Source organism: Bufo bufo, chromosome 2 (genome assembly GCF_905171765.1).
Source record: "Bufo bufo chromosome 2, aBufBuf1.1, whole genome shotgun sequence".
Lineage (NCBI taxonomy): Eukaryota > Metazoa > Chordata > Amphibia > Anura > Bufonidae > Bufo > Bufo bufo.
The window spans coordinates 83,071,848-83,098,327 of NC_053390.1; the positions used below are offsets into that span (position 1 = coordinate 83,071,848).

The following is a 26,480-nucleotide window of genomic DNA, read 5'->3' on the forward strand; positions in this document are numbered from 1 at the left end:
TCGGGTGCTCGGGGCGAACACATCGGGATGCTAGGGGGCTCTACCGAGCACAGGAGTATAATGGAAGTCAATGGGAGAACCCAAGCATTAAACCAGGCACCCCCTGCAGGGAGGGTGCCTGGTTCATAGGAAAAGGTCAGAAATTGATGGAAACACCACCGAAATGGTTCGGGAACAGCATGGGGAGGATGTCTGGATGCATCTTGTACCCCCAGGTCACTGCTGGGAACGATGTTGTCTGAGTAGTACGCCACTTTTACAGACTGACAAAAATACGCACAAAACCGAAGATGAAATCTATTTTAGAGGACAAATTGTTAGGAAACATTCTTTCCTGTATATTTACTTGTATATAAAGTGCAAGTGCTGCCAAAAATTACAAGGAAGAGGCACTCCGATACAACCTGTATATCACATAAAGGGGGGCCTCATTCACATTGTGGTACAATTGTTCAGGTAGTGGGACTCCTACACTCATGAAGCCTATGCACTAAGGGAAGAGGCTGCCAAAAATTACAAGGAACTGGCACTACAATACACCTTTTATTACATACAGTCCTGATCAAAAGTTTAAGACCACTTGAAAAATGGCAAAAAATCATATTTAGCATGGCTGGATCTTAACAAGGTTCCAAGTAGAGCTTTAACATGCAACAAGAAGAAATGGGAGTGAGACAAAACATTTTTTGAGCATTCAATTTAATGAAAACAATGAATAAACTGAAACAGGCTGTTTTTCAGCTGATCAAAAGTTTAGGACCACACCTCCCCAAAAAAACTAAACCCCCCTAAAACAGAAATCCAACTTCCAAACATGAACTCAGTAATGAGTAGCTCCGCCGTTATTGTTTATCACTTCCAAAATTCGTTTCAGCATGCTTGATGCAAGCGTTTCCATGAGGTGAATGGGAACATTTCTCCAAGTAGTGAAGACGGCCGCATGAAGGCCATCTACTGTCTGGAACTGTTGTCCATTTTTGTAAACTTCCCTTGCCATCCATCCCCAAAGGTTCTCAATTGGATTTAGATCAGGGGAACACGCAGGATGGGCCAAAAGAGTAATGTTATTCTCCTGGAAGAAGTCCCTTTTCCTGCGGGCATTGTATACTGTAGCGTTGTCCTGTTGAAAAACCCATTCGTTACCACACAGACGAGGGCCCTCAGTCATGAGGAATGCTCTCTGCAACATCTGGACATAGCCAGCGGCCGTTTGACGCCCCTGCACTTCCTGAAGCTCCATTGTTCCACTGAAGGAAAAAGCACCCCAGACCATTATGGCGCCCCCTCCACTGTGGCGCGTAGAAAACATCTCAGGTGGGATCTGCTTGTCATGCCAGTAACGTTGGAAACCATCAGGACCATCAAGGTTAAATTTTTTCTCATCAGAGAATAAAACTTTCTTCCACTGTTGAATGTCCCATGTTTGGTGCTCTCTTGCAAAGTCCAAACGAGCAGTTCTGTGGCGTTTAAGGAGACAAGGTCTTTGAAGACGTTTTTTGTTTTTGAAGCCCTTCAGTCTCAGATGCCGTCTGATGGTTATGGGGCTGCAGTCAGCACCAGTAAGGGCCTTAATTTGGGTCGAGGATCGTCCAGTGTCTTGACGGACAGCCAATTGGATCCTCCGGCTCAGTGCTGATGAATTTTTTTTGGGTCTTCCACTTGACTTTTTTGTTCCATAACCCTCAGGATCATTTATGCAGTTCAACAACCCGACCACATTCAAAAAGGGAGAGTTTTTTTGCCTTTGCCATCACAACGTGTGACTACCTGACAGAAAATGACAATGAATCCACATCTTTGCACAGATTTGGTCTTTTAAAGGCATGTGGTCCTAAAATTTTAATCAGCTGAAAAACAGCCTGTTTCAGTTTAATCGTTATTTTCAATTAATTGAATGCTCAAAAAATGTTTTGTCTCACTCTCATTTCTTCTTCTTGCATGTTGAAGCCCTACTTGGAACCTTGTTAAGATCCAACAATGTAAACTATGATTTTTTGCCATTTTTCAAGTGGTCTTAAACTTTTGATCAGGACTGTATAAAGGAGGGCATCATACACCCTTGAAAAATTATGATTGATGGCCTGCTGGTGACCCTCAAAAACATTTGGAGCAAGGGCCTGCTGATCTGATCATCTAAAACATTATGTGCAAGGGCCTGCTGCCGCTTTGGTGACTCTAGATAACCTGGGGCCGATGCACGTCCCCGTGACGGTGACTATCCATTTGAATGTCTGCCCTATCAACTTTCAATGTTATTTTCAGCCCAAACCATCTAGACCATGGGTAATGGGGGAATCATGGTTCGATTCTGGAGAGGGAGCCTAAGAAACAGTTATGGCTACCACATCCAAGCAAGGCAGCATGCGCGCAAATTACCTATTAGGTATAATTAGGTGAGGGCCTGCAGGTGCTCTGACCCTGTAAAAGATTTTAGATGTGGGCCTGCAGGTGAGCTGACCCGATTTTAGGTGCGGGCCTGCTGGTGAGCTGACCCTGTAAAAGATTGTAGGTGAAGGCCTGCTGGTGAGCTGACCCTGTAAAAAATTATATGCGAGGACCTGCTGGTGAGCTGACCCTGTAAATGATTTTAGGTGCAGGCCTGCTGGTTAGCTGACCCTCTAAAAGTTTGTAGGTGAGGGCCTGCTGTTGAGCTGACCAACTAAAACATTATATGCGAGTGCCTTCAGGTGAGCTGACTCTGTAAAAGATTTGAGGTGCAGGCCTGCTGGTGAACTGACCCTGTAAAAGATTTTAAGTGCGGGCCTGCTGGTGAGCTGACCCTGTAAAGGATTTTAGGTGTGGGCCTGCTGGTGAGCTGACCCTCTAAAAGGTTGTAGGTGAGGGCCTGCAGGTGAGCTAACCCTCTAAAACATTATATGCAAGGGACTTCAGGTGAGCTGACCCTTTAAAAGATTGTAGGTGAAGGCCTGCTAGTGAGCTGACCCTGTAAAACATTATATGCGAGGGCCTGCTGGTGAGCTGACCCTGTAAAACATTATATGCAAGGGCCTGCTGGTGAGCTGACCCTCTAAAAATTATATGCGTGGGCCTGCTGTTGAGCTGACCCTGTAAAACATTATATGCGAGGGCCTGCTGGTGAGCTGACCCGCTAAAAAATTATATGCAAGGGCCTGCTGGTGAGATAACCCTTTAAAAAATTATATGTGAGGGCCTGTAGCTGAGCTGACCCTGCAAAACATTATATGTGAAGGGCATTATATGCGAGGAATAAGCATTTGTTGATACAATAAAAGAGGAGAAGGAGGATGAGAAAAGGAAGATTCAACCATATACCCTTGTTTGTAATGCCACCAGCAGAACTAAATACCCGCTCAGACAAAACGCTGGCGGCAGGGCAGGTCAGCACCACTAAGGCGTAGAGCGACAGTTCGTACCACATGTCCAGCTTGGACACCCAGTAGTTGTAAGGCACTGAGGGATCATTGAGGACGCTGACACAGTCTGCTATGTACTCCTTCACCATCTTTGAAAATTTTCCCCTCCTTGTGACACCAGGCCGCGCATCAGGGTGATGGTGCTGGTGGGGTGTCATAAAACTGTCCCAGGCTTTGGAGAGTGTTGCCCTGCCTCTGTTGGAACTGTTGTGTGTTCCCCTTGTCTCCCCTCCTTGGTTGGCCAAGGAACTATGGACTCTGCCGCAAGTGTTGTCAGATGGAAAGTTTTGGAGCAATTTTTTCAAAAAGGATCTTCTGGTATTGCACCGTTTTGCTCATCCTCTCCACCAGAGGAATGAGAGATGAGAAGTTCTCTTTGTAGCGGGGGTCGAGAAGGGTGAACAACCAGAAATCTGTGTTGTCTAAAATGTGTATAACGCGCGGGTCGCAGGAAAGGCAGCCTAACATGAAGTCAGCCATGTGTGCCAGAGTACCAACAGGCAAGACTTCACTGTCGTCAACAGGAGGATCACTCTCAATCTCCTCATCCTCTTCTGCCCACCCATGCTAAACAGATGGAATTAAACTTCCATGGGTACTACCCTCTGTAGCGGAGGCAACCATCTCCTGCTCCTGCTCCTCCTTCTCCTCTTCATCATCCAATTTGCGCTGAGAAGATGAACTGAGGGTGGTCCATTTCCACCTCTTCCACATGCAAAGCGTCGTCCTTAATTGTGAGCAGCGAGCGTTTGAGTAGACACAGAAGTAGGATGGTTATGCTGACAATAGCATTATCACCGCTCAACATCTGCATTGATCCCTCATAGTTTCTTAACCCCTTCAACATGGGGCCTGTTTTAACCTTCCTGCCCAGGACATTTTTTGCAAATCTTACATGTGTCACTTTAAGTAGTAATAGCTCTGGAACACTTTTACTTATCCAAGCCATTCTGAGATTGTTTTCTCATGATACATTGTACTTCATGATAGTCATAAACTTGAGTCAATATATTTCACCTTTATTTGTGAAAGAATCCCAAATTTACCAAAAAGTTTGAAAAATTCATAAATTTTCAAATTTAAATTTCTCTACTTTTATAATAGATAGTGATACCTCATATAATAGTTATTACTTTACATTTCCCATATGTCTACTTCATGTTTGTATCATTTTGAAAATTACATTTTATTTTTTGGGGATGTTAGAAGGCTTAGAAGTTTGGAAGCAAATCTTGAAATCTTTTGGAAAATTTCCAAAACTCACTTATTAAGGACCAGTTCGGGTCTGAAGTCACTTTGTGAGGCTTACATAATAGAAACCACCCAAAAATGACCGCATTTTAGAAACTATACCCCTCAAGGTATACAAAACTGATTTTGGAAACTTTGTTAACCCTTTAGGTGTTGAAAAAGAATTAATGGAAAATGAAGATGAAATTTCAGAATTTCACTTTCTTGGCAGATTTTACATTTTAATCCATTTTTTCCAGTAGCAAAGCAAGGGTTAACAGCCAAATAAAACTCAATATTTATTACCCTGACTCTGCGGTTTACAGAAACATCCCACATGTGATCGTAAACTGTTGTACGGGCACACGGCAGGGCACAGAATGAAAGGAACGCCATATGGTTTTTGAAAGGCAGACTTAGCTGAACTGGTTTTTAGATATGATGTCCCATTTGAAGCCCCCCCTGATGCACCCCTACAGTAGAAACTCAAAAAAGTGACCACATTTTAGAAACTACTTGATAAGGTGCCACTTTTATTGGTACTATTTTGGGGTACATATGATTTTTAATTGCTCTATATTACTTTTTTTGTGAGGCAAGGTAACCAAAAAATGTATGTTTTGGCACCGTTTTTATTTTATTTTTTTAACAACATTCATCTGACAGGTTAGATTGTTCTATTTTTATGGAACAGGTTGTTACTGACGTAATGATATCAAATATGTCTACTTTCTATGATGTTTTGAAAACAAAAATTAGGTTTTTGTATCTCCATTTTCTGAACGCCCTATTTATTTATTTATTTTCTGCCGATCGTCTTGTGCAGGGGCTTATTTTTTGCAGGAAGATTTGACGGTTTTATTGGTACCATCTTTGGGTACATATGATTTTTTGATCATTCATTATTACACTTTATGGGGCAAGGTGAACAAAAAATTGGTTGTTTTGGCGCAGTTTTTATTTATTTATTTTTACAGCGTTTACCTGAGGGATTAGGTCATGTGACTTTTTTATAGATCAGATCATTACCGACGTGGAAATACCTAATATGTCTACTTTTTCTTATTTATTTAAGTTTTACACAATAATAGCATTTTTGAAACCGAAATAATGATATTTTAGTGTATTCATAGTCTGAGAGCCATAGCTTTTTTATCTTTCGACCGATTCTCTTAGGTAGGGTCTCATTTTTTGCGGGATGAGGTGACGGTCTGATAGGTACTATTTTTTTTTTTTTTACGGTGTTCATCTGAGTGGTTAGATCATGTGATATTTTTATAGAGCTGGTTGTTATGGATGTGGCGATACCTAATATGTATACTTTTTTTTATTTATTTCACTTTAGCACAATAATAGCAGTTTTTAAGCAAAAAATAATCATATTTTAGGGTCTCCATTGCCTGAGAGTGATAGTTTTTTTTTTTTTTTTTGGGCGATTGTCTTAGGTAGGGGCTCATTTTTTGCGGGATGAGGTGATGGTTTTATTGACACCATATTGTGGGACATACGCCTTTTTGATCGCTTGGTGTTGCGCTTTTTGTGATGTAAGGTGACAAAAATGGCTATTTTTTACACAGTTTTTTTTTTATGGTGTTTATCAGACAGGGTGGATCATGTGATATATTTATAGACCCGGTCATTATGGACGCGACAATGCCTAATATGTGTGTGGGGGGGTTTCTGTTTTTTATTATAAAATAAGGGGAAAAGAGCGTTTTTTTTCTTTTTTTACTTTATAAATTGTATTACTTCATAAATTTTATTAAAAACACTTTTTTTTACATTTTTTTTAAACTTTATTTCTGATGTTCACTTTTGGGGGTCTGATCCCCTCTGCAATGCATTACAATACATCTGTATTGTAATGCATTGCCTGTTAGTGTATGACAGTGAGTCATACACTAACAGGTTGCCTAGGAGACCCAGCCTGAGGCTGGATCTCCTCAGCACCTATAGAAGGCAGGTCCCGATGCCGTGCAAGGCATTGGGCAGCCTCTACATGGCATCGGGCTGCCTTGTCCCGCATCATGTCTCCCCCACAGCAGCACAGGGACTCGATGCGCTCACTCACCCGACACAAACCCCTTCTATGTCACAGTGAGCGCGGACAGCAGCATAGAAGGGGTTAAACCGCCGCCATCGGCTTTTATAGTGATGCTGGCAGATACAGCAGGGGCCTGGCAACCGGTGCCCGCGCGATCACCATGACGTACTATTACGTCAAATTGTGTAATAGTAGCAGTACATCATGGGTGGGGAAGGGTTTAAAACCTCACAGAGGTCAGACATCCATACCCACTCCTTGCTTGCGAATAGCGGAAGCTGACTGGAAAGGCGACGGCCATGTTGCAGCTGGTATTCCACTACGGCCTCTGCTGCTCACAAAGCCTGGCCAACATGTGAAATGTGGAGTTCCAGCGCGTGCTCACGTCGTACAACAGCTGGTGAGCTGGCAATTTCAAGCACTGCTGCAGCAATGACAGATCGGCTGAAGCTGTCGATGACTTGCGGAAATATGCACAAACATGGTGCACCTTCATCAGTAGCTCAGGCAAATTAGGGTAGGTTTTGAGAAACCGCTGAACCACAAGGTTGAACACGTGGGCTAGGCATGGGATGCGTGTGAGCTTGCCTAGCTCCAAAGCCGCCACCAAGTTACAGCCATTATCAGACACAATGATGCCTGGTTGTAGGTTGAGTGGCGAGGGCCACAGCTCAGTTTGGTCCCTTATCCCCTGCCACAACTCTGCGGAGGTGTGCTGTTTGTCACCTAAGTAGATCAGTTTAAGCACAGCCTGTTGCCGCTTCCCCACTGCAGTGCTACACTGCTTGCAGCTACAGACTGATGTCCGACTTGGTGCTGCAAGAGGATAATTCTGAGGTGGAAGTGGAGAAGGAGGAGGAAGAGGAGAAGTGGGGGTTGGAGCCACTAACGTAGGTGGTGGCGGAAACCCTGATGGAATTAAGGCCCGCAATCCTTGGCGTCGGTAGCACCTGTTCCATCCCAGGGTACGACTCGCTCCCGGCCTCCACAATGTTCACCCAGTGTGCGGTCAGGGAAATGTAGTGTTCCTGGCCGAATGCATTTGTCCATGTGTCCGTGGTTAAGTGGACCTTCCCAGTAACTGTGTTGGTCAGGGCACGTGTGATGTTACGGGACACATGTTCGTGTAAGCTGGCACAGCTAACCTTGAAAAATAGTGGTGGCAGGGGACTGCGTAATGCGGGACGGCCGCTGACATCAGGTTGCAGAAGGTCTCAGTGTCCACAAGCCTAAATGGCAACATTTCAAGGGCCAGTAATTTGGAAAGCTGCGCATTTAGTGCTATGGCCTGTGCGTGGGTGGCTGGGTATTTTCGCTTGCGTTCAAAGACCTGGGGTAAGGACATTTGGACGCTGCGCTGGGACACGGAAGTGGATGTGGTCGCTGATGGTGCTTGCGAAGGTCCAGGATCAGGGCGGTAGGCATCCGGGCCTGTGCCTTCGACAGGGGATTGGCCAGCACGTAACGTAGGGGAAGAGGAGGCAGTGGTGTGACCCGCAGACACAGATTGTGGACCTAGGCGTTCATCTCACTTATTACGGTGTTTGGATGCCATGTGGCAGATCATGCCCTTGCTAGTGTTCACGCCCCGGCTCATTTTTGTATGGCACAGGTTGCAAACTACTATTCTTTTGTCGTCCACACTTTCCTCAAAAAAGCGCCATACTGCGGAACATCTACCCCTTGGCAAGGGAGATTTCTGCAAGGCGGTGCTCCGTGGAAAAGTTGCGGGCCTGTTTGGTGTGGCCTGTCTTCTCCCTTTTGGCACCCCACTGCATCTTCCAGCCTGTTGTGGTGCTGCAGATCCCTCCCCCTCTGTACTGCTGTCCTCATTTGGCTTTCCACCTTCCCAGGTTGGGTCAGTGATTTTATCGTCCACCACCTCCTCTTCCACTTCCTCACTCTAATCATCCTCCTGATTTGTTGACCTAACCACAACCTCTGTGATTGACAACTGTGTCTCATCCTCTTCATCAACCTCTTGAGACAGTAATTGCGGTTGACTCATTGGCAACAGTGTCTCATCATCATCCTCCTCATTAAACACTAATTGCCATTCCCCACCGTCATGTTCTTGTCACTGTGGATAATCAAGACTTTGGGAATCAGGGCGCAAGATCTCATGCCCCTCTTCAAGCGTGCTTGGCGAGAGGGCCAAATCAAGTAATGGCGATGAAAAGAGGTCCTCGGAATATCCGAGTGTGGGATCACTTGTTTGGCCAGACTGTACATGGTGGGAGTAAGGAGGATCAGGGTGAGGATTATGTTGAACAGACTCCTCGCAACTGAGCGTGGACTTGGTGGAAGACAGGGTGGTGCTTAACCGATTGGAAGCATTATCTGCTGCAATTCACACTGGTCTGACTTCAAGAGTGGTGTCCTGCGCCGCCCTGCAAACTGGGACATAAAGCTAGGTATCGTGGATGATTGTGTTTCTTGTGCTCTGGCAGCAGGCACAGTTTCTCCGCGCCCAGGGCCACGGCCTCCGAGTGCACCATCAGCATCATGGCCACTTCCCCGTCCGTTACTGCTCACCTTCTTCAATTTAAATGTGATATATGCTTGAAAGTATGTCACACGTACAGTAGCGTAGGATTTGGAAGTGTATGCGCAAAAAAATTTACAAAGGTATTTGTGATTAGGAAACATTATACAGGACAGGTACCAAAGGTAATGTCACTGTTCGCAGTGTCTACGGAAAAAGGTACACTGGATGCCACTGATATTTTAGGGATGCGCACACTTTAAACAGAAGATGTGGTGCGGATAATTTAACTGTCGGCAGCGGACACCGTCTACGGAAAATGCGCACTGGATGTGACTGATATTTTAGGGATGCGCACACTTTAAACAGGAGATGTGGCGCGGATAATTTAACTGTCCGCAGCGGCCTTTTACACGGTATTTAGCGCAGGATGCGCTAAAAATATATATTGCTGCTGTCACACACAATAGTCTTTACAAGGACTTTTGGGTTTCTGAAAAGTTTTTTGTATAAAAATCTTCCTATTATACTCCCTACACTGTCTGTCCTTTCCTATGCACAGCTCTCCCTAAGGGCTTATGCACACGACCGTATGCCCTCCGAGACATAAGGTCCGTGAGCGGGCCATATGTTCCTGAGCGGCATACATCATGCGCACAGGAGTGCACAGCATCATAGGTTAATATGATGCTGTGCGCATCAGGCCGCCCACGGGGCTATTGTCCCGCACTTATAATATCATATGAGTGTGGGACAATAGTCCCGTGGGTGGCCCGATGCGCACAGCATCATAGTAACCTATAATGCTGTGCGTTCCCGTGCGCACGATGTATGCCGCTCTGGGACATATTGCCTGCTCGCAGACCGTATGTCTCAGAGGGCATACGGTCGTGTGCATAAGCCCTAACACTGAGCAATTTAGCGCAGGTTTCGCTACAAACATATATTGCTGCTGTCACACACAATAGTCCTTACAAGGACTTTTGGGTCTATGAAATGTTTTTGTAGAAAAATGTAATCCAATTACACTCCCTACACTCTGTCCCTTCCTATGCTCAGCTCTCCCTGACTACGAATGAGCTGAACATGCGTCATCGGGTGCTATATAGCAAATGGATGACGCGTTCCGACCAGCCAATCACTGTAATGCCAGTAGCCAACATGGCTACTGGCATTACAGTGAGGGCAGCACTTACCTGCACGTTTATTGGCTGCGTAGGTGTTCGGCCGAGCATGCTTGATAATCACTAATTACAACTGAATAAATTGGTGGAAGAGACAACATTAATATTTCTGCAGTGGGGATCGGGAGGATCATTGGCCTTTATAGGTATTACAGCTGTTACACACAATAATTACACACATTGCTCCTGGCTGTAGTAGAGTTCAGACTGCAGAAGATGAGTAAAATTGATTAAGAGGTGTGCACCATTTAATAAATTAGATCTTCTTCCAGTGGGATTTGTTACTTAGGAAATAGTCCCTGATGTCTATTTCTATCACCATAACTTCTCATCTTGGCAGCAATTCTACATTGACAAGGTATAAACATGATTACCTTTATTCTCGTCCTCACCACTACTCTATCCTAGACATGCTGAATAAACGGCGTGTGTAAGTGGTGGTCACTGAGACCTTCTGTGGTGAAGCTCTAGCTCTGGGGGAATGTGTACACAGAGTATATCACTAGTTAAAGAGGTTCCCACTCTGGCCAATCCATACTTGTTAGAAGGATCCCTTAACAATAAGTTGATCCCAAACTTTCCCCTTTACGAGACCCCCAGTGATCAGCTTTAGGCTACATTCACACGTCAGTATTTTTCTATAATCCGAATTTCTGTCCGTTTTTTGCGGATCCGTTGTTCCTGAAAATGTTTCCGTATGTCATCCGTATGTCATCCGTTTTTTGCGGATCCGCAAAAAACGGAAACATGTATAAATTTCAATAAGCAAATAAAGTTGTTTGGATTTCTTTAAAAATAAAAAAAAATAAAAAAATTTAAATGTAATTTCCAGGAACGGATTCCGTATAAAACGGATGACATACGTAATGACATCCGAATGTCTTCCGTTTTTTGCGGATCCATTGACTTTGTATTGTACCAGGATCCGATTTTTCAGGAAAAGAATAGGACATGTTTTATATTTAAACGGACATGCGGAACGGAACAACGGAAACGGACAGCACACATTGTGCTGTCCGTTTTTTTTCCAGGATCTATTGAAAATGAATGGGTCCAGATCTGGTCCAGATCTGTTCCAGAAAAAACGGAACAGATCAGGAAAGAAAAAACGGACGTGTGAATGGACCCTTAACTTGTGGAAAAGTCTGGCGATAAGTGTTCAACTTTCCTACTAGATCTCATAATTAGGGATGAGCGAACTTGTGTTTTCAAATTCGACGTACAAGGTTCGGATTCGAGTTATTTAAGAATTCCGTTATGGATTCCGCAACCACAGACCATGAATTATGGTCCGTGGTAGTGGAATCCATAACAGACTTCTTAGATAACCCATACCTTGTATGCCGAACTAAAAAACAGAAGTTCGCTCAACACTACTCATGATCTTATTTCTCATTAGGTTGTATGTTCAATGCATGACAGGGCAGGTCCTCTAGAGTGAGAGACCACTTTTCTTAAATGTTCTCCACTATGGCCAAGAGATGAGGCTTCAGAATAGGGGATCCCCCTCTATTAACTGTCAGTCGTGTTGTAGTGTTTTTTTAAAAAGAACAACATCCATGACCGATTGTCTTGTAATGGAAACCATAATGCGTCTGTCAGGTTTCTGCTCTCACTACAATAGGAAAACACTCTACCCAACAGAAACCTAATGGAACAGAAGCATGTCAATTATGAAGGTTCTTCCATCTCCTTGAAGAGTAGGGTTTTGTTCCAGATTACCTTGGGTCCAATGGTGGTCCAATAACGGCAGCATGGTCTGGTGTATACCCCTGTTGCCTGCACAGTAACATGCGGGTACTTGCCACTCTATATGAGTCAAATTTTTCTAGACAATGACAGTACTTATGTGCAGATATACTATACCACTTATAATAACTTCACCTGCCCTCCATAGTAAAACTCTTCAGAATCATTATCTCCTTCAGAATCTTCTTCCACTGCACTACTGTGTCGTGACTCCTGGAAAAAATGAGAATAATAAGTTGTAAGATCTTTTTATACATTTATGTGTCCTTTATTCTGCATTCTGAGAAGCAGAGTTGACTTCGTAACCTTCTTACAGTTTAAAGACTATAAAAATGTGGGTTTTTTTTCCACCTGTAAATGATTTTCTGCACCAAGGTCTTTTATGGATTCTAGATAGATGTTTAGAATGCACTTAAAGGGCTTCTGTCACCCCACTAAAGTGATTTTTTTTTTTGGGGCTAGTTAAATTAGTTATATAGCGATATATGAAAATATAATGGTGTTACTTACTTTGATCCAGCAGTTTATTCAAAAAACGAAGTTTTATCATATGCAAATTCGGTCTCTACCAGCAAGTAGGGCGGCTACTTGCTGGTAGCTGCTGCAGAAATCCGCCCCCTCGTCGTGTTGATTGACAGGGCTAGCCGGGATCTCCTCCTCCGGCCAGCCCTGTCGGCATTTCAAAAATCGCGCGCCTGTGTTGATTCGGCGCAGGCGCTCTGAGATGAGGAGGCTCGTCTCCTCAGAACTCCCTCAGTGCGCCTGCGCCGATGACGTCTTCTATTTCGGTGATGTCATCGGCGCAGGCGCACTGAGGGAGTTCTGAGGAGACGAGCCTCCTCATCTCAGAGCGCCTGCGCCGAATCAACACAGGCGCGCGATTTTTGAAATGCCGACAGGGCCGGCCGAAGGAGGAGATCACGGCTGGCCCTGTCAATCAACAAGAGGAGGGGGCGTATTTCTGCAGCAGCTACCAGCAAGTAGCCGCCCTACTTGCTGGTAGAGACCGAATTTGCATATGATAAAACTTCGTTTTTTGAATAAACTGCTGGATCAAAGTAAGTAACACAATTATATTTTCATATATCGCTATATAACTAATTTAACTAGCCCAAAAAAAAAAATCACTTTAGTGGGGTGACAGAAGCCCTTTAAGAAAAATACCAAACTCAAACATCCATCTTGGGCAGATTTTCCCTTCAGACTGGGATCACCAATACACACTAAGGGATGTATCAATCGCAGGGCTAGCCTTGGGGTGGTTGTTCACCCCCACCATGACTTCTTAACCCCCTCTTTCCCCCCAGTGCCCTTATGGTATACCACCTGGATGAAGTAATGATCATGTTCTCCTGGATTATTTATTATACTGCTAGAAAAGGTACTATATTGTTATTCCTCATCTTCTTATATTTCATTCTTCTCCAGTTGTCTGCAATGAATACAGCCCGAATCCCGTAGCATAAAGACTCCATTCAAACTGCATTTTGAAGATCTCGGCACAGAGGTGCACTTAGAATTTTTGGAGTTGATCTGGATTTGTCGTTTTTAATAAACTTACAGTATGTTTAAAAATAAACAAAATCCTCAATAGAATGGCAGAATTCTTCAATGAATACAATTCAAGCTGCTTAATGTATAGACTCCATTCAAACTGTGTTTCGAACTCTCAGCGCTTTGAGATGTGCTATGTATTTTTGGAGTTGATCGGATTTCTAGTTTTTAATGAATTTACGTTAAAAAATTTAAAAAATCGCCTTTAAAAATGAATGGTGGTATGTTCGGAGAATGAAATTTTAACTGCCATGGATGATGTCTCAGCACACGGCCGCTCTTCTTGCTCACACACTATGGGGGTCATTTATAAAACTGGTGTAAAGTAGAACTGGCTTAGTTACCCACAGCAACCAATTAGATTCCACCTTTCATTTTCCAAAGGGGCTGTGAAAAATGAAAGGTGGAATCTGATTGGTTGCTATGGGCAACTAAGACAGTTCTACTTTACACCAGTTTGATAAATTACTAGTGTTGGGCGAGCATGCTCGGCCGAACACCATTTTCACTCTAGCATTGCGATGCTCGGCACATCGTGATGCTCGTGTCTCCTCCCCGCACGTTTGTTGGCTGCTATGCAGCCAATAAACGTGCAGGGAAGTACTGGCCCTCACTGTAATGCCATAGCCATGTTGGTTACAGGCATTACAGTGATTGGCTCGTCGGAATGCGTCATCGGGTGCTATATAGCACCTGATGACACGTGGTTCGGCTCAGTCTTAGGGTCCATTCACACGTCCGTAAGTGTTTGCGGATCCACAAATTGCGGATCCACAAAAAACGGACACCTGCAATGTGCGATCCGCAATTTTCGGACCGCACATCACAGAAACTATAATAGAAAATGTATTTTGCAATTGCGGACAAGAATAGGACATGTTCGATTGCGGACAAGAATAGGACATGTTCTATTTTTTTCAGGAACGGTATTGCGGATCCCGAAAAAACGGATGCGGATCTCGAAAATGCAGATGCGGATCCCGGAAATGCGGATTCGCATCCGTTCCAGCCCCATTGAAAGTGAATGGGTCCACAAATTGCGGAACAAATGCGGACCCAAATTACGGATGTGTGAATGGACCCTTAGTCAAGGAGAGCTTAAGCAGAAGGGACAGATAGTGTAGGGACAGGAATTGTTTAGTGTTGAAAGGTGTTAGAGACCCAAAAGGCCTTTTAAGGACTATTGTTTTATCTGGCTGCAATATACATATTATAGTATTTTATGTAACCTGCGCTAATTGACATTCAGTCTAATTTTTTTGCTGTTGGTGACAGCGACATTACCTGCGCTACATCTCCTATATAACGTTTGCGCATCCTAAATATCTGTGACATTAAGTCAAATTTTTTCCCCGCTGGTGACAGCGACATTACCTGCGCTACATCTCCTATATAACGTTTGCACAAGTATCTTCGACATTCAGTCTAATTTATTTGCGCATACACTTACAAAACCTGCGCTACTGTACGTGTGACATACTTGCAAGCATATATACCATTTAATATGCTGAAGGCGAGCAGTAAAGGACGGGGAAGTGGCCGTGCTGCTGATGGTGCACACAGAGGCCGTGGCCCTTGGCGCGGTGAAACTGTGCCCGCTGCAAGAGCACAAGAAACACACTCATCCACGATACCTAGCTTCATGTTTCAGTTTGCAGGGCGGCGCAGGACACCACTCTCGAAGTCACAACAGTGCGGCCAGGTGGTCGGTTGGATTACAGCAGATAATTCTTCCAGTCGGTTAAGCACCATCCTGTCTTCCACAAAGTCCATTTTCAGTAGCCAAGAGTCTGGTCAACAGAATCCTCACCCTGATCCTCCTTCCTCCCACCACGGAGAGTCTTGGCAAACAAGTGATCCCACACTCGGATATTCCGAGGAGCTCTTTTCAGCGCCATTCCTTGATTTGGGCCTCTCGCCAAGCCCGCCTGAAGAGGGACATAAGGAGATCTTGTGCACTGATTCCCAAACTCTTGAGCATCCACAGTCAGAGGAAGATGACGGTGGGGAACGGCAATTAGTGTTTCACAAGGTGGATGATGATGATGAGGCACAGTTGCCAATTTGTCAACGGCAATTAGTGTCTCAAGAGGTTGATGATGAGGATGAGACACAGTTGTCAATAAGTGAGGTTTTTGTTAGGTCAACAAGTCAGGAGGATGACCAGAGTGAAGAAGTGGAAGAGGAGGTGGTGGGTGATAAAATCACTGACCCAACCTGGGAAGGTGGCAAGCCGAGTGATGACAGCAGTACAGAGGGGGAAGGATCCGCAGCACTGCAATAGGCTGGAGGAGGCAGTGGGGTGTCAAAAGGGAGAAGGGGGCCACACCAAACAGGCCCACAACTGTTCCCCGGGGTACCCCCTTGCGGCAATCTCCCTTGCCAAGGGGTAGGTGTTCCGCAGTCTGGCGCTTTTTTTGAGGAAAGTGCAGACGATAAAATAATTGTCATTTGCAACCTGTGCCGTACCAAAATGAGCAGGGGCGTGAACACTAGCAACCTCACCAACACCACCATGATCCGCCACATGGCATCAAAGCACCCTAATAGTTGGGCTGAATGCCTGGGTCCACAATCAGTGTCTGTGGGTCACACCACTGCCTCCTCTTCCCCTGTGTTAAGTGTTGGCCAATCCCCTGTCCAAGACGCAGGCCCAGATACCTCCCGCCCTGCACTTGGACCTTCGCAAGCACCATCAGCTAGCACATCCACTTCTGTGTCCCAGTGCAGCATACAGATGTCCATGCCCTAGGAATTTGAACGAAAGAGCAAATACCCAGCCTCCCACCCACAGGCCATAGTATTAAATGCGCAACTTTCAAAATTGCTGGTCCTGGAAATGTTGCCATTTAGGCTCGTGGACATTGAGGCTTTCCGCAGTTATTGGGAAGGTCCACTTAACGACTGACAGATGAACACAGGGACGCTACATTTTCCTGACGGCACACTGGGTAAACGTTATGCAGGCCAGGAGCGAGTCGTACCCTGGGATGGCACAGGTGCTACCGACGCCAAGGATTGCGGGCCCTACTTTTATCAGGATTTCCGCCACTACCTACATTAGTGGCTGCAACCTCCCCTTCTCCTCCTCCACCTCCTCCTCCACTTCCACCTCTGAATTCTCATCTTGCAGCACCAGTCAGCCATCAGTCAGTAGCTGGAAGCAATGTAGCACTGCAGTGGGGAAGCGGCAACAGGCCATGGTGAAACTAATTTGCTAAGGTGACAAAAAGCACACCGCCGCAGAGCTGTGGCAGGGTATAAGACTGAGCTGTGGCTCTCGCCACTCAACCTACAACCAGGCATGGTTGTGTCTGATAATGGCCGTAACTTGGTGGCTGCTTTGGAGCTAGGCAAGCTCACACACATACCATGCCTAGCCCACGTGTTCTACTTAGTGGTTCAGCGTTTTGTCAAAACTTACCCCAATTTGCCTGAGCTACTGGTGAAGGGGCGCCGCGTGTGTGCCCATTTCCGAAAGTCATCTACAGCTGCTGCCGGTCTGGCAACACTGCAGCAGTGCTTGCAAGTCACCAACTGTTGTGTGACGTGGGCACGCGCTAGAACTCCACGTTCCACATGTTGGCCAGGCTTTGTGAGCAGCAGAGGGCAGTAGTGGAATACCAGCTGCAACATGGTCGTCGCCTTTCCAGTCAGCTTCCGCTCTTCACAAGCGACGAGTGGGCATGGATGTCTGACCTCTGTGAGGTTTTACGCAACTTTGAGTAATCAACCCAGATGGTGAGCGGTGATGCTGCTATTATCAGTGTAACCATCCCATTTCTGTGTCTACTGAAACGCTCGCTGCTCACAATGAAGGCGGACGCTTTGCATGTGGAAGAGGTGGAAATAGGGCTGATAGCCAGACCACCCTCCGTTCGTCTTCTCAGCGTGAATTGGATGATGATGATGAGGAGGAGCAGGGGATGGTTGCCTTCGCTACAGAGGGTAGTACCCATAGCAGGTTTATTCCATCTGTTCAGCGTGGATGGGCCAAAGAGGAGGAAGAGGATGAGGAGATTAAGAGTCATCCTCCTGATAAGGACAGCGAAGTCTTGTCTGTTGGGACTCTGGCACACATGTCTGACTTTACGTTATGCTGCCTTTTCCTCGCACTATACGCATTTTGGCCAACACCGTTTACTGGTTGTTCACCCTTCTAGACCCCCGTTACAAAGAGAACTTCTCATCTCTCATTCCTGTGGTGGAGAGGACTAGCAAAATAGTGCAATACCAGAAGGTCCTTGTGGAAAAATTGCTCCAAAAATTTCCAGGTGACAACGCTGGCGGCAGAGTACATAGTTCCTTGGGCAACCGAGGAGGGGAGACAAGGGGAACACACAGCAGTTCCAACAGAGGCAGGGCAACACTCTCCAAAGCCTGGGACAGTTTCATGGGCCAGCACCTTCACCCTGATGCACAGCCTAGTGTCACAAGGAGGGAAACGTGTCAGCGTCCTCAATGATCCCTCTGTGCCTTACAACTATTGGGTGTCCAAGCTGGACATGTGGCACGATCTGGCTCTCTACGACTTGGAGGTTCTGGACTGCCCTGCCACCAGAGTTTTGTCAGTTCTACTACTACAAGCAAATTTAGACTAGAACATTCAGAATCACAGGTGCATATCCATCAAGCAAACATGATTGAAACAGCGTTTTGTCAGAGCAGGTATTTAGTGCTGCTGGGGGTATAACTGATAAGCGCATCCGCCTGTCAACTGAAAATGCTGACAGGTTGACTCTTATCAAAATGAACAAGGCCTGGATTGCCCCTGACTTCTCTACTCCACCAGAGGAAAGCGGCTGAACATAAAGGCACTTTAAATGTGGCTTTTATGGTGTATTGAATACACTGTATTCCCATGCACCCCTTCCACCACTAAAAAGGGTATATGGTTCAATCTTCCTTTTCTCGTCCTCCTCCTGCATCATATCAACATGATTATTAGGCTGCCCTCGCTCCTAATGGTTTAGAGGGTCAGCTTAGCAGCAGACCCTCCCGCCTAATGTTTTAGAGGGTCACTAGCAGGCCCTCGCCCATAATGTTTTAGATGGTCAGCTCAGCAGCAGGCCCTCGCCCCTAATGTTTTAGATGGTCAGCTCACCAGCAGGCCCTCACCCCTAATGTTTTAGTTGGCCAGATCAGCAGCAGGCTATCGCCCCTAATGTTTTAGAGCAGCGGTGGGGAACCATTTTGCTGCCAAGGGCCATTTGGATATTTGTAACATCATTCGGGGGCCATACAAAATTCTCAATAAAAATTTTTTACTGCTGTATTTGGTCAAACATATAATTGACTTAGGGATAAGTTACAGAAATTGCACTTCAATTAAAATAATCTAGAGGGCTGTATTTTTGCAGCACAAAATAGCGCCTGCACTATATATATACAGTATATTACATACAATACAGGCGCCATATTGACCACACATAGCAGTCTAATTTTTAAGTTCAGAATGTTACTTATTTGACATTAATGGCAGGAAGCTAAACCCAGGGGGTCCAGAGAGGGGTTCACCCAGCTTTCACTCTCCCTGCCTCTTTCTTCGCAACTGTCCCTGCCTTTGTCCCTTTCTCAGCAAAATATCTGCCCCCACCTCCATCAGCCTGAAATCAGCCTCCTATCAGACCCCCCAGGCCTACATCAGCCTCAGATCAGACTCCCATCAGACCTCTAAGCCTCAGATTAGACCCCAATCAGACCCTTCCTAGCTTCAGATCAGACTCCCATCAGACCCCCAGCCTCAGACCAGACCCGGATCAGACGCCCAGCCTCAGATCAGCCCCCATCAGACCCCCCAGGGTCAGATCAGCCCCTATAAGACCCCCCAGCCTCAGATCAGACCTTCATAATACCCTCCCTAGCCTCAGATCAGCCCCCATCAGACCCTCCCCAGCCTCAGATCAGCCCCCATCAGCCCCCCTAGTCTCAGATCAGACCCCTATCAAACCCCAGCCTCAGATCAGACACCCCCAGCCTCAGATCAGACCCTCCCAAGCCTCAGATCAGACCCCCATCAGACCCTCCCCACCCTCCTTTAGCCTCAGATCAGTCCCAATCAGACATCAGATCAGATACTGTATTTAAGATAAGCAAATAAACTTACCTCTCCAGCTCCGTACGGCGCTGCCTCTTGGCAGATTCACTTACCCTCCCTGTTCTTCTTCCTGCCGCACTATATTGTCACCTCACACCGCACAGCGTCAGGTCATAGTGCACGTCTACGTGCACTGCGTCCTGACGCTGGATGTGTCAGGACACAGTGTGGGGCTGAAAGAAGACCAGGGAAGGTGAGGACAGCCAGTGCAGTGCTGTTCTCACCTTCCTGTGCCTCCCGTATGCTAATGACCGCTTCCATAATGGAAGGGGTCATAAGCATTTTCACATTATGTTCTGGCAGGGGGCCGGGGGCCACATGAAATGATACCGTGGGCCGCATACGGCCCTCGGGCCGGAGGTTCCCCACCCCTGTTTTAGAGGGTCACCAGCAGGCCATCAATCTTAATTTTCCAAGGGTGTGTATGATGTCCTCCTTTATGTGTAATAAAGTGCGTATTGGAGTGGTGGTTCCTTGTAATTTTTGGCAGCACTTTTACTTATTGCATAGGCTTTATGAGTGTAGGGTCCTACTTCCTGAACAATTGTACCACAATGTGAATGAGGCCCTCCTTTATGTGATATACAGGTTGTATCGGAGTGCCTCTTCCTTGTCATTTTTGGCAGCACTTGCACTTTATATACAAGTAAATATACAGGAAAGAATGTTTCCTAACAATTTTTCCTCTAAAATCAATTTTATCTTCGGTTTTGTGCGTATTATTGTCAGTCTGTAAAAGTGGCGTACTACTTGGACAACTTCGTTCCCAGCAGTGACCTGGGAGTCCAAGATGCAACCAGACATCCTCCCCATGCTGTTCCCGAACCATTTCAGTGGTGTTTCCATCAATTTATGACCTTTTCCTGTGAACAAGACACCCTCCCCTCTTCAGAGCAGGGGGTGCCTGGGTTCTCCATCCCGAGGTGTTCTACTCGAGCACCCGAGCACTTTGATGCTCAATAAACACTATAAATTACCCCATATGTACTTCCTTCAGGAAATATTAATCAAGTTTTAATTTGTTTCACTAAATTTGTTAACACCTGTCAACATTTTTAGTGATAATTAATAATTGATGTACATAGTTCATTGTTTGTATTATATTTCATTAGGATTTAGTGAAATAAATTAAGATAAATAATCCAGGGGGACATAATCTTCACTTGATCCTACTATCTTAGTGCTAAACTATTACAATATTACAGTGTACACAACCATTCTCTTCAGTGCCCACAAAACTCAGTGCCAATGCAATGCCACCCAATTATTAATCGAGGGCAGGGATGCCCAATCTGCGGCCCTCCAGCTTTTGTAAAACTACAACAACCACCATGCCCTGCTTTAGGCTGATAGCTATAGGCTGTCCGGGCATGCTGGGAGTTGTAGTTTTGCAACAGCATCTCTGATCTAGGGAATCTGCAGCTTACTTTGCATAGGTTTCAAAGCTAAGGACATCTTTGGGGTCATTTTTTTATATTGCATTCTACTCATTTTAGGCTACAAATCATGTTTTCAATTGGTCTTTATAAAAAAAAAAATTGTTCAGCCCATTTCCCTCTACAAATGTCAGTTTCAGTGTATTTGCAGAGTAGCAGGCTTTCCGTTAATGGTGAGTCCTGACAGACAGACCCCCATTATCTCTGAACTCCTGGAAGCTCATAAACACTCATTCTAGCTCAATTCTTATCAAACATTGTTTTCCTAAAGTTGGGTTATGTTTGTATTTTCATGTTTTAACCACTTCACTACCAGAGCCATACGTACATGTACTGCGATGGGCAAACATGGCGACCCGCAGCAGAGATCTGCGTCTAATGACCATGACCAGCAATAATGCCGATCACGGTCATTAACCCCTTAACGCAGAACACCGTACATGTACAGCGGGGGCCATTTTTCAAGTGGTCTTAAACTTTTGATCAGGACTGTATATACAGTATATATATATATATATATATATAAAGAAAAGGCAACAGGAGCCGCACTGCGACAAACGATGTCAGCGGAGTGCAAGCGGCTATGGAGGCGGTCCCCCTCCAAAGCATATAGCAAAAAGAAATTCCGCAGCACTTCCAAGGCGTAACATGAAAAAATAGTACTTTATTTACCAGACGCTGTCTGGTAAATAAAGTACTATTTTTTCATGTTACGCCTTGGAAGTGCTGCGGAATTTCTTTTTGCTATATATATATATATATATATATACACATATTAGGTATCGTGGCATCCGTAAAAACCTGCTCTATAAAAATATCACATGACCTAACCCCTCAGGTGAACACCGTAAAAAAAAAAAAATGTGTAAAAAAAGCAATTTTTTGTCACCTTACATCACAAAAAGTGTAATAGCAAGCGATCAAAAAGTGATATGCACCCCAAAATTGTACCAATTAAACCGTCATCTCATCCCGCAAAAAATGAGATCCTACCAAAGATAATCGCCCAAAAACTGAAAAAACTATGGCTCTCAGAATATGGAGACACTAAAACATGATTTTTTTGGTTACAAAAATGAAATCATTGTGTAAAACTTACATAAATAAAAAAAAAAGTATACATATTAGGTATCGCTGCGTCCATAACAACCTGCTCTATAAAAATATCACATGACATAACCCCTCAGGTGTTAGATGTGAAAAAAGCAATTTTTTGTCACCTTACATCACAAAAACTGTTATAGCAAGCGATTAAAAAGTCATACGCTCCCCAAAATAGTGCCAATCAAACCGCCATCTCTTCCTGAAAAAAATTAGCCCCTACACAAGACAGTTGCCCAAAAAATAAATAAAACGATGGCTTTCAGAATGTGGAGACACTAAAGAATCTTTTTTTTTTTTTTAAATGCTTTGTTATGTAAAACTGAAACAAACAGCCAAAAAAAGTTGTCATATTTGGTATTGTCGCGTCCATGACAACCTGCTCTATAAAAATACAACATGATCTAACCTGTCAGATAAATGTTGTAAATAACAAAAAATAAAAATGGTGCCAAAACAGCTATTTCTTGTTACCCTGCCTCACAAAAATCATAGCAACCAAAAATCATATGTACCCTAAAATAGTACCAACAAAACTGCCACCCTATCCCGTAGTTTCTATAATGGGGTCAATTTTTTGGAGTTTCTACTCTAGGGGTGCATCAGGGGGGCTTCAACATAGACATAGTTTAAAAAAACCAGTCCAGCAAAATCTGCCTTTCAAAAACCGTATGGCATTCCTTTCCTTCTGCACCCTGCCGGGTGCCCGTACAGAAGTTTACGGCCACATATGGAGTGTTTCTGTAAACTACAGAATCAGAGCCATAAATATTGAGTTTTGTTTGGCTGTTAGCCCTTGCTTTGTAACTGGAAAATGGAAAATCTGCCAAAAAAGTAAAATTTTGAAATTTTATCTCTATTTTCCATTAATTCTTGTGGAACACCTAAAGGGTTAATAAAGTTTTTAAAATCAGTTTTGAATACCTTGAGGGGTGTAGTTTGTAAAATGGGGTATTTTTTGTGTGGTTTCTATTATGTAAGCCTCACAAAGTGACTTCAGACCTGAACGGGTCCTGAAAAAGTGGGTTTTAGAAATTTTCGGAAAAATTTTAAGATTTGCTTCTAAACTTCTAAGTCTTGTAACGTCCCCAAAAAATAAAATGGCATTCACAAAATGATCCAAACATGAAGTAGACATATGGGGAATGTAAATTAATAACTATTTTTGGAGGTATTACTATGTATTATAGAAGTAGAGAAATTGAAACTTGGAAATTTGCAAATTTTTACAAATTTGGGGTAAATTTGGTATTTTTTTATGAAATTTTTTTTATTTTTTTTTACTCCATTTTACCAGTGTCATGAAGTACAATATGTGACAAAAAAACAATCTCAGAATGGCCTGGATAAGTAAAAGTGTTTTAAAGTTATTCACACATAAAGTGACACTGTTCAGATTTGCAAAAAATGGCCTGGTCCTTAAGGTGAAAATGAGCCCGACCCCGATACAATGATCAAGTGGGATCACGGCATCTAAAGGTTAAAAACCCCAGAATCTCGCGCTTCCAGGATTCTGACCAACATCGTCTGCGGCCAGTGAGAATGCCGGTAATTGATTTCAATATACTTAGTCTCTGAAGAGACCCAGGGTATTGAAGCTGCAATTCTTATTTTGGCCAGCAGGTGGCAGGCCAACATAAGAAATGAGCAATTCTGTACCGATATGGATATATAATGGTACAGAATAAAAAAATAAACAGCCTCAAACACAAGCTGCAAAACCATAAAAAAGTTTTAAAAAAGTATTAAAAATTAAAGAAATATAAAAGTTTAAATCACCCCCATTCCGTAAAATAAAAATAAAAATACCAAAAAATATAAACATCATGGGCATCACCGCATCTAAAAATGTCCGTATTATTAAAATTTTTGCAACATGGCAAATGGTGTAACGGAAAAAAGGGTCAAAATGGCCAATTCGCCAATTTTTTCATCGCTTCTCTTACCCCAAAAAAATGCAATAAAATGTGATAAAAAAAAGTCACACAAACTCCAAAATGGTGTCAATAAAAACTACAGATTGTCCCGCAAAAAAATGAACCCCCACACAGCTCAGTAGATATAACTATAAAAAAAGTTATGGGGTTCAGAATATGCTGATGTAAAAAAGATATTACTATATCACCATTTAAAACCTATACATATGTGGCACCGTTGTAATCGTATTGACCCAGAGAATGAAGGGCACAGATCAGTTGTGCTGCAAAGTGAACGACGTGGGAACAAAACCCGTAAAACAGTGGATTGCATTCTTTTCCAATTCCACCCCATTTGTAATTTTATTCACACTTCCCACTACATTGTATGCAATATTAAATGCTGGTATTAGAAAGTACAACTTGTCCCACAAAAATAAGCCCTCATATGGATAAATTATGAATGGAAAAATTAAAAAGTTATGGCTCAAGAAACACAGGGAAGAAAAATGAAAACGCAAAAACGAAAAATAAACCCTCAGGTATCCTTAGGGTTAAATCTTAATAAAGACTATAGGGAACATTTATGAAGACCGATATTTTAGACGCTGGTCTTTTTTTTTTTTGTTTGTAAATATCTTTATTGCTTTTCTTACATAAAAACAATATAAAACAAATATCTGATCACAGAAAGTAGGCACGTATGACAGGTACATTTAAGCGGTGTATCGCTTCGGTACTGAACAACGCACATACATACATACAGAGGCATCTATATCCAGGGTATCAATTCTCTGTCACACATATCAAAACCCGTAGACCCATCCCCCCCCCAAGGCTCCAAAAAGCCCTCCCCCCCCCCTCCCCATCCCCCCACCCTGCATACCTGGCCTGGTGCGGCCGCCACGAGGGGGCGTTAGGGCGCTCGTGTCCCTCTCTAGGGTATTTCTCAAACCTTCATCCTATCAGATCCTGTTTGGTGTGAACTGTTATAATGGTATTTATTGTTTAAGAATGCTTGACAGTTTATTAGTCTATATTAGGGCATAGCCACAGCACGTGGGTGGTCATCAGTTCCAGTCAGGATATTTCTTCTCGCCATTTCCCCTCTCTGTGCGCCCATTTCTGTGGCATAGCTCACCCCGCGCCGTTTCATGTCCTCAAAGTCTGTTATTCTTGCCATTAAGCTTTGCCATTCCTTTATTGTTGGCGATCTATCTTTCACCCATTGTCGCAGGATTATTACCTTGGCCAACAGAAATCCCTTCAACCAGTAAATCTGTTCATTTTTGGTAGTTCTTTTTTTATACTCGGGTGGAAAAAGTCCTAGCACGACTACTTGGATAGTTAAGGGGGGGCTATTCCCACTTTGTACCGCCATCGCCTGAAATATGCTACCCCAAAAGATCTTAATAACTGGGCAATCCCACAGCATATGCACGAACCCTGCGGCGACAAGAGAGCATTTCAAGCAGCTAAATTCTTGACCCTTGTTACTGTACATTTTAGATAAAAGACTCGGGGTAACGTACAAACGGTGTATTATTTTAAATTGTGTCAACCGGTGTTGTCGTGAGAGGGAAGCCTTCTTGATGTTTTGATATATTTCCCGCCATTGTGAAGGGTTACATTCCCCTATATCCGCCTTCCATTTATCTACACTTTTAAATTTAGTGACAGTGCTTAATTCCTCAATAAATCTCTTATATATTAGTGAGATCTTAACTTTATTCCCTACTAGATTATAGCAAAATAATAAAAACCGCTGAATGACTGTTATCAAAGGTATTTTTTTGAGCGTGCATGCTAGTGCGTGTTGTAGTTGATAATATCTATAGTGTTGTAGTGCCGTTATTGGTGTCTGTTGAAACAGTTCCCCTATTAATTTAATTTTCCCTTTCGTGCATATATGTGAGACTAGCGTGATACCTCTTCGAGTCCAATAAGCGTTTTCGTTAAGTGTCAAGAATTCGGTTAACGCAGGGTTATCCCATAACGGGGAAAAGTCCAGAACTTGAGGGGCCTGGATAAGCACCTTGATTTTATTCCAGGTCTTCTGTAGCGCAGCCCCAATGGGGCAGGAAACATCCGCACGCTCAAGAAGCCCGGATTCCAATATACTGAATATATTATATGTATGCTGTTGACGTTGCCCTAAAATATGAGATAATAATACTCCATCCCCAGTATTAACGCACCACTGTAGTTGTGAGCACAAGTAATAAATTTGAAAGTGGGGCAGGCCTAGGCCACCATTACCTACCGCCATTCGCAAATATTGTAACTTAA

The 26,480-nt window shown here is 44.0% G+C and overlaps 1 protein-coding gene across 1 annotated transcript in view; it reads right to left on the reverse strand.

Moving 5' to 3' along the window:
* Positions 1-26,480, reverse strand: part of PARP8 (poly(ADP-ribose) polymerase family member 8) — a 345,285-nt gene that overhangs the window by 113,401 nt on the left and 205,404 nt on the right. The window contains 1 exon segment of the mRNA XM_040421265.1: positions 12,223-12,300. Within this exon segment, the coding sequence (XP_040277199.1) occupies positions 12,223-12,300 (78 nt within the window).